The 9,373-nt window shown below is 37.0% G+C and overlaps 1 protein-coding gene across 2 annotated transcripts; it reads right to left on the bottom strand.

Moving 5' to 3' along the window:
* Positions 1–261: 261 nt before the first annotated feature.
* Positions 262–7,022, bottom strand: LOC132067854 (pentatricopeptide repeat-containing protein At1g26460, mitochondrial). Of its 2 annotated transcripts, none has more exons than XM_059461237.1 (6): positions 6,242–7,022; positions 2,714–2,945; positions 2,135–2,617; positions 1,613–1,819; positions 906–1,043; positions 262–810 (listed from the first exon to the last, which is right to left on the bottom strand). In XM_059461237.1, exons 1-6 carry the CDS (start codon positions 6,847–6,849, stop codon positions 622–624), a joined length of 1,857 nt encoding a protein of 618 aa, XP_059317220.1. In that variant the 5' UTR covers positions 6,850–7,022; the 3' UTR covers positions 262–621. The 2 variants fall into 2 exon arrangements, with proteins under 2 accessions (XP_059317220.1, XP_059317219.1); XM_059461236.1 differs by lacking the exon at positions 6,242–7,022 and adding an exon at positions 5,659–5,972.
* Positions 7,023–9,373: the final 2,351 nt, after the last annotated feature.

Raw genomic sequence — 9,373 nt, 5'->3', positions numbered from 1 at the left:
ATTTATTTGTTTTTTGGCTAGACTGGTATCACAAATCTTTTTCTTCAGGAACTATCTCAAAGCAAAGCAAGCAGAAATTCACAACCAAAATTAGTAGTAATCATCAACATCAGAGAGTATCAGCAATGGAGAATCTGAAAACCAAGAATGAAGCAGAAAATTGCATTTGATGCAAACTGCTTCAGCATGAAGAGTGCCTACAGTTTATTCACAATGAGCTGGATCTCATTGCATTAGTCTTTCCTAATGGGTTGCTGGATCTCATTGCATTAGTCTTTCCTAATGGGTGAAAAAAGAATACATAAATATGTTAAACAAGAACATTCTAACCAGACAACATCCTCCACAGCTTAATACTAACCAGAACTAAGTAATTTACAGCCATCGGTTAAAGGACTCGCCCGAGGCATATTGAGATGCCACACTACTAAACTTTGTGAACACCACCATCAGCCCACTAGCAGAGGCAAGCTAGAAGAAGAGGAAAAAGAGTCCAACATTCAAATGCTAGAAGCACTGATATTCTAATATTTCATTCCATCAAGTTTCTCAGCAAAAGGCCGAGAAATTTTGAACGGTGTTTGACTATGCATGCGATCTCTAATCCTTTTTCAGCATCATCTAACCAGCATATTCTGTGTTGTATTCAAGATTAAAGAGCATGTTCCGACGATTCTCTGTGCCCATTCGGATGTTAAACTTTTTGGTTAACTCCTCGACTCGATCATCAGATTCATAATCCATTTCTCGAGTACATCGCCTTCGGATCTTTTTCAGCATCTCCTTGGAAGGTTTATACTGAGCCTGCACCTGCACATGAAGCCAAAGTATAATTCATTAGCTAAAATGACGAGCTGGCTCATTTCATCACTGATGATTGTATTGAGAGAGTGAATGCATTTTACCATCTCGTCAACAACTGAAATTGCGGCTTTAGGTTCTCGCTTAATAAGATGAGCATCAACAAGTAGAGAATACGTCATTTCATTTGGCTTCACGCCTATATCCATGAAGTGCTCATAGACTTTTGTGGCTTCATCCCTCTGCAGCAAGAAAAGATATTTCATCAGTATTCATATAATCATAGGACAGAAGAAACGCATGCAAGTGTGCGCTCCCATTACTTGTACATCATAGGCCTGCTAACAGAGGATCCTATCAACATACAAATGAAAGAATGTAGTTTCGAAACATTTAGTATAACAATACTCGGGATAAGAATCTTCAAGAGTATCGCAGCAGTAGTTTCTTCTAAGACCGAGAAATGCATGTGGAGCCAACCCGCAGCCTACGGAACTCGGGGATGATGGGCCCTTCTACCTTTCTCTACTTAAATACGGAACTTAGTTCACTTGACACAGGGCTTGAACTTGTGACCTAAGACACAAGTCCCTCAACCTTGAGCCAACCCCTGGGGTCTCATTGGTAGAATGACCCTCACAGATTATTCTGAGTCACATGTTTTACTGATGACCAATATTAGGATCCAAGGAAATGACCTCTAAGTTTAACAAACAAAATTGTCATTAGGCCAGGAAAAATTAAGATACACTGGAAATCTTGATTGAACCCGTACTATTTCCAATCAGATGTTACACTCATTTCTATTTACCTTGCCAAGCTTCCCAAATGCATATATCAGCGCATTGTATGAATGGATATTTGGGGTTAATCCAAAAGCGGATTCGATTGCAGCAAATGTCTGATAAGCACGATCAATATCCCATATGTTAGCACAGCCTAAAATTACACAATTGAGTGCAGCAACAGACTTGTAAGGGGGGTCTGCTCGGCTCAAATTCTCCAGCTGATAGTAAACCTGAAATATTTAAAGGTCAGTGGCAATACAAAGTGTAAGGTGACCATATAGAGAACATCCAACAGACTTAAGCAGGTGCAGCAAAGCGCAAGATATGCAGAACCCCTAGTTGGAGAAATTAGACAATCAATCTATTTCGTACTTCAAATTCATTTCAAAGGAAGCTAAGAAAAGGGGAGATTGCTGACAAAATATGACGTATACAGACATTTGAACTTCAGCAGCTAGGAATTAAATATAGATCTACTTCACGCATGTGGGGATACTTGATTAAACTAATATTAGGCAGGGTCTATTAGAAGAGAAAGAACATACAGAATCCAAAGTGGCAAAACCATTCCTGCAGCAAGCAACAGCTAGTGGATTCAAAGAGGTAAAGGGAGAAAATAGTTCTTCTGCACTCTCTTCGTTAGAACTACCATAAGCTTTCTCAAACTCATGCAGGGCAGCAAAAGCATTCTGCAATTGCCCCAGTGACGCGTGGGCATATATCTTCGCAAGGAAAGATTCAGGGTTAGGGGCCCTCATTTGCCTTAGTGAGCGCTTAAGGACTTCCCAAGCACCATTAAGGAGTTTAGCATTGTAAGTTCTACCAGCAGTTCCAAGTGCAGCCACAAGCAGACCTTCATCAACAGTGAGTAAAACAGGAGGCCTCACACTCTCACCTCTAACGACCCATTTTACAAAAAACTCCAAGGAAGAAAAAGCTAGTTCACTATTATCTGCCTGTAGTGCAACGTCAGCAAGGTGTGTGCACATGTTCCAAGGCGGCAGCAGGCCTTTGTTCTGATCTGTTTTCTGGGAATACCGGTAACAACAGTATCAAAGACTAGGATATATTCCAAATAATAGAAAGCTTCGTGGTAAGGATTATCTAAACAAAGGCATAAGTACCTTGCATCTGTCTATTATTGACACCAATATATCCAGCCTGTTGTTGAAGACACAGCTTCGCACACACTCGTTGAATACATTCATGGATAGCTTATACCCAGATTTTAAGGCTGAATCAACATATTTCAAGGCATCATCAATAAGGTCGGCCTTAAATAGCAAGCCAATAACCAAGTCATATGACTCCTCATCAGGCAAAGCTTCTTTATACTCTTTTCCAGTCTGAATCATCCTGACATAAATATTACAGATGAAATCTATCAAATATCATCAATGCATAACAGAGTACTTACATGCATGGTGAAAATACACAGTGAGCTGTGGTATCGAAAACAAGCTCAATAAACACCAAGAGGTTTCTTATCACTTAGTAGACTTGCTATCCAAGTTCCAACACTACCACGAAAGTAGCCAAAGAATATAGGTATATAGCTGCGAGAAAGGAAGTATAAAGGAGACAAAGAGGAGCGAAGACATATGGCAAACTTTAACTCTCAGCAAGACTAAATTAAAGGAAAATAAAACTCATATAACAAAGCTATGGATCCAACAGTAACTAATTGACCAAAAATTTGAACTTTGGCTGCAATGAGAATAGTTTTCACAATCCTGACTCAATTCATTTTAGAGGCAGTAACATCTCACTCTGCTTCGAGAATAAACATCTCCACTCTGTTATTTTAAGTGTTTTATTGTTTTGATGGGGTTAAATAGAGGAGAGATTTGGCAATCGCACCCGGCTGACGGCTGTATCAGAAAATCGGTTAAATCTGGAAACAACAAGTCACTTAAAAAAGATCAGCAAGACCAGGAAATGATTTGATATTACTATATAGCTGATTGACACACTCGTCATGTATTTAGACGAAGATTCTCTTTTTTTAAAGTCTTACACAGTGTATCAATATGATTATATGATAAAAGAAGGCCAGAAGCATGTTCCAAATAACTTGATTCTGGTCCCGCCTTCAGTACAACGGGCAAGACCAGTAAATGGTTTGATATAACCATATAGCAGATCCAGAGTCTGATGTTGTAGCTATTTTTATAGTGGGTGAATCTGGTGTTGCAGCTTGTAGGTTGGCAAATCTTCTTAAAGTGCTATACAGTATACAAATCTAATTATATCATAAATAAAGGCAAGAAGCATTGCCTATATCTTTCTTCTGGTTCTGCTTTCAATTCAATGAAGAAAAAAAAAGGGAAATAGAAAAGCTAATCCATAGAAAATACCCCTACTATGAAACCTTCCAAGAAAAATACCATACCATAATCCTGGATCCCCCTACAGTGAACCAAAAGGGCTGTAAATGTTATTTGTAAAGTATCACGACAACACAAAATAATATCTTTATGTAAATATACTTGGTTTATAAGTTACATATTACACCCGCAAGGGTGGCTCAGTTGGTTGAGCATGGGGCTTTCATAATGGAGGTCTTAGGTTCGAAACCCCCTGCCTACAACAGTAGGGGATTTGCCTTCTGGGTCGAGGTCGTCGCACGAGGCTTGCCTAGTGCGGGTTACCTCTCCTGTGTGGTTTGCGAGCTATTGCAGAGGAGCTAGGTTTACCCTGTGCGCACCCGAAGGGTAGCGGCTACAGGTTCCCATGTCATCAAAAAATAAGTTACATATTACTAATATGTGAATATAAAGGTCTTAGAACTCTCAAATCACTATTTTTTAAAATTTTAAGGTTTTCTATGCTGCGGCAATGAACTTTTGAGCTCAATACTAATCTCAACTAACTGTCTCCAACTTCAGATAATATAATAAAGGCTAACAATGCAATTTCATATAAATGAACAACAAAACAAACAAAGGGTGTCAACAATTACATACAAATTTTCAATTTTTATACTCAGATAAGCATGGATCCATAAACTGAAAGTACAGCTAACTCTATAATGATACAACAAATATATTCAAGAAATTAAGGAATTCGATCAAATACGAACCGTTCGAGCAATTTAAAAGCTTTATCAACAATGGTTCACCAGATTGAAAGCTGCATTAGCAACAAGACCATAATCCTCCATTTGACTAGCTAATCCCAACAAATCATCAGCACTAGCACCCATCATTAAATTAGCCCTCAAATAATGATTAAATAAATTCGCATCGGGTTTATTAGGTTTCACATTTCTATCCAATGACCTAATCCAAAACTCAAACAGTTGTTTCATTTCCTCCCATCTTTCTGTTGTCATCCAATCAGCAAAAAGGTTCATTAAACCTTGCAGATCAAGTGTTTCTGAAAACTTTGCACATTAAGGTTTTCTTTTTTATGTTAATCTCAACTAACTGTCTCCAACTTTAGAAACTATAATAAAGGCTAGCATTGCAATTAAATATAAATGAACAACAAAACACAATTACATACAAAGTTTCAATTTTTATACCCAAATAAGCATGGATCCATAAACTCAAAGTACATCTAACTCTATCCAACTTTAGAAACTATAATAAAGGCAATTTAACAGCATTGCAATTAAATATAATTATGAACAACAAAACAAATAATCCTCCATTTGACTAGCTAATCCAACAAATCATCAGCATACACCCATCATTAAATTAGCTCTTAAATAATGATTAAACAAATTTATAGGTTTCCACTATCCAATGATAATCCAAAACTCAAACAGTTGTTTCATTTCCTCCCATCTTTTTGTTGTCAAATCTCAAAAGATTCATCAATCCTTGCACTCTCAACTCACTATTTTATTTAGGTTTTCTACTGATACATACTAATCTCAATACTGTCTAACTTTAGAAACTATAATAAGCATTGCAATTACATATAAATGAACAACAAAACACATAAAAGGGTTTCCACAATTACATACAAAGTTTTAATTTTTATACCCAAATAAGCATGGATCCATAAACTAAAAGTAATGCAACAACTCTATAACTTAAATGCATACAACAAATATATCAACCGTTCGAGCAATTTAACAGCTTTATCAACCCACATTAACGGTTCACCAGATTGAAACATAGCTTTCAAGATCAAATTATGCGAAGCTGTATTAGCAACAAGTCCATAATCCTCCATTTGACTAGCTAATCCCAACAAATCATCAGCACTAGCACCCATCATTAAATTGGCTCTTAAATAATGATTAAACAAATTCGCATCGGGTTTATTAGGTTTCCCATTCCTATCCAATGACCTAATCCAAAACTCAAACAGTTGTTTCATTTCCTCCCATCTTTTTGTTGTCATCCAATCAGCAAGAAGATTCATCAATCCTTGCACTCTCAACTCACTATTTTATTTTAAGGTTTTCTATGTAACTTTTGAGCTCAACACTAATCTCAACTAACTGTCTCGAACTTTAGAAAACTATAACAAAAGGCTAGCATTGCAATTTCATATAAATGAACAACAAAACAAATAAAGGGTGTCCACAATTACATACAAAGTTTTAATTTTTATACCCAAATAAGCATGGATCCATAAACTAAAAGTAATGCAACAACTCTATAACATAAATGCATACAACAAATATATTTACGAACCGTTCGAGCAATTTAACAGCTTTATCAACCCATGACAATGGTTCACCAGATTGAAACATAGCTTTCAAGATCAAATTATGCGACGCGGTATTAGCAACAAGTCCATAATCCTCCATTTGACTAGCTAATCCCAACAAATCATCAGCACTAGCACCCATCATTAAATTAGCCCTTAAATAATGATTAAACAAATTCACATCGGGTTTATTAGGTTTCCCATTTCTATCCAATGACCTAATCCAAAACTCAAACAATTGTTTCATTTCTTCCCATCTTTGTGTTGTCATCCAATCAGCAAAAAGGTTCATTAAACCATGCACATCAAGTGTTTGTGAAAATGTCTGAATGGGATTTTGACGTGTAAAGGGTAAAGGTACAATGGAAGAAGATGAAGGTACAACTGGTGTAGCTGTAGCAAATGGGGATCTCCAATTTTCATTGTAAAGTGGGCTACCTGAAGATGGATTTGGGGGTAGTGGGGTGTTGGTGGTTGTTTCTGGTGGTGTTCCAGCAAGTTGTGGTTCTTGTGAGAGGAAAGGAACGGTTGAGATTGATTTGTAAGTTGTTATGATTCTGATCAACGGTCGTGATCGAATTAAGAGTGACATAGTGAGTGTGTGTGTTTTTGGGGAATAGTTTGCTAGGGTTTTAGGATGTAAAGTTATGTTGGGGAAGAAAGAAAGAAAGAAAGGTCAGAGGGGTAGTTTTGCTATTATGGAAAAGTTGAGGGGTAATTTGGTGTAACTAGATCTATGAATAGGCCATTGATTTGTTTGGTTAGTTTGGGCTGGACTTGTTTTGAAGAAGAAGAAGAATCAGGCCACAAATTAGAATACATTATGGGAAAATCAAACTTTCATTGAAGAGAAGCAAATGAAAGGTTTGAAATTTTTTTATTTTTTTTTTGTTCCAATTAGATTCTAAAATTAGTAATTTCTATTAGGTTTCACATTTTATCTTTTCATATTGTCTCATCCTTGTAGTTAGATCAAGAAAGAACGAAATGAAAAACAACACAAAATATCTCTAAGATGTAAAATATTTATCTGCTCATGTCCTCCTAAACTAATTTCGTTTCAGGGGCATAAAAGTAATAGAGATATGGGCGGGTAATTATTTTATTTCCAGAGACAACGATGTTCTTTCCCCAAGAAGAAATTGCACAAAATGCCTTCAAATGGGTTGGCCTTAATTTTGGGGAAAGAATGTCGTTCTTACTGAAAAATAACATAATTACCCACCCTTATCCCCTTACTTTCATGCCCTCAAACTATTTACCCGAAATATCTCCAAAATTATGATACCAACATGGTATATGAATATACTGAGATTATATCATGTTCATTTATTCAAAAAACACACTTTTCTCAACAAAAAAAAATTATGATACCATCATCTTATATACATATATTGTGATAGTATCATGGAGGACTACTTCAGTCTTTCAATGAGACACTTATAAGTCTAGTAATACCATCGTGGTATATAAACATGCGAGATTGTATTATGTAGAATTTGATTAATGGGAAAGGTGCGTCTCGCAAAAAGGGTGGCGGTGACGATCAGGCTTGTTGTTTACAAAAACATAGGTCTGCAAAATCGTAAGACCGTATGGGGGTTAGCGCTTGCTAGTGCGAGGAAGGTCAAGTAAGTTAGTGACACGATGACGGGGCCGGCGACGAAAGCCCATTGAACGCGGCGTAGTAATTATAACGATCTGGGTAGAGAAATTCCTTGTCGGGTAAGTTCAGCCAGCCTAGCGAAAAAGCGTAACGATCTAGGCCTTGTCTCGGAGAGAGGCTCGGTGAAATAGACATGTTTGTGAAGATGCGGACTTCTTAGTCCTCCATAATACCATCATGATATATAAATATGCTGCTTTGGTATCATGGAGGAAAGATTTTGGGCAAGAGGGTACTCGGATAAATTAGTTTAGAGGGGGCATGAGACGGGTAAATATTTTGCATTTTAGGCGTATTTTGTGTGGTTTTCGCTTTGATTTTTGCCCTTTAGCAATCGAACTTATGCTTGGCAGGCCATAAGTTCTTTAAGGGTAAGGGCATTACTTGTGAGATATTATGATGCGAAATTATATTAGTAAGTTGACGATTCAAAAATCATATGTGTTAAGTTTATAACCATAAGATTCAAAAAATATTTTAGTACATTATACACTTTTTTAATTTAGGACCACAAGAGTCAAAAGATATTTCTTTATTTCTTAAATTTCATGCTTAATCAAACTAAAATATTTAAATTGAGATGGAAAGAGTATTTGTTATGAGGGACAAAAACTAAAGAGCAGCACAAAATAGGGGATATAAGCGCCAATGATTTACCCTGTCTGGGTTTCCAAATATTGGGCCGGATGAATGGGCTCCACAAACATTTTTGGAATTTTTACTCATTGTAGCTTCTTTTAAGACCTAATTATTAATATTAACTATCCTTTTATTTAATTATATTTAGTAGCTAATTAATTTTTCTAAATTACAAATGGTAGCTATATCAAAAAATACATACCGAGTATACGTATATCTTCTTTTTCTCGATCACTACTCGTTTCATATTTTTCATTTCTCAAAAATCTTAAAAAATCTCTCTTCCCCTTCTCTCCACCACCGCCATGGGCTGCACCACCACCATGGCCGCACCGCCCCCTCTCTCTTCTCCTCTCCCTCTGTGCTAGCCCTCTCTCTCTCTCGCGCCCCCGTCTCTCTCTTCCCGTCTCCTACTGTGCTCGCCTCTCTCTCTCTCTCTCTCGCTTTAGAGATCGGATACGGGGTGTCATTGTTGATGGCGGCGGTGATGGATTGATTTTGAGATGGTGGCGGAGAAGATGACGTAGAGGTGGAGAGATTAGGGTTTTGTTGGTGATGGAAAGATTAGGGTTTTTTGGTGGTGATGGTGTCTCAGATTTGGGTTTTTGGTGGTGGTGGTGTCTTAGATTAGAATTTTGGTGGTGTTGGAGAGATTAGGGTTTTTTGGTGGTGGTAGTGTCTCAGATCTGGCCATGTGTATTTGTTAAAAGCCAAATACAAATACATTAAAAAATCTACATCTCACAAATACAACTTGTTTTTGAATGTATTTGTCTTTGTATTTTTGAGTGCATTTTTTAGTGTATTTTGT

The sequence above is a fragment of the Lycium ferocissimum genome, chromosome 8 (genome assembly GCF_029784015.1).
Source record: "Lycium ferocissimum isolate CSIRO_LF1 chromosome 8, AGI_CSIRO_Lferr_CH_V1, whole genome shotgun sequence".
Taxonomy (NCBI): Eukaryota; Viridiplantae; Streptophyta; class Magnoliopsida; order Solanales; family Solanaceae; genus Lycium; species Lycium ferocissimum.
The sequence above is the reverse complement of the archived record's forward strand: the minus strand, read 5'-3'. Positions and strand labels throughout refer to the sequence as shown.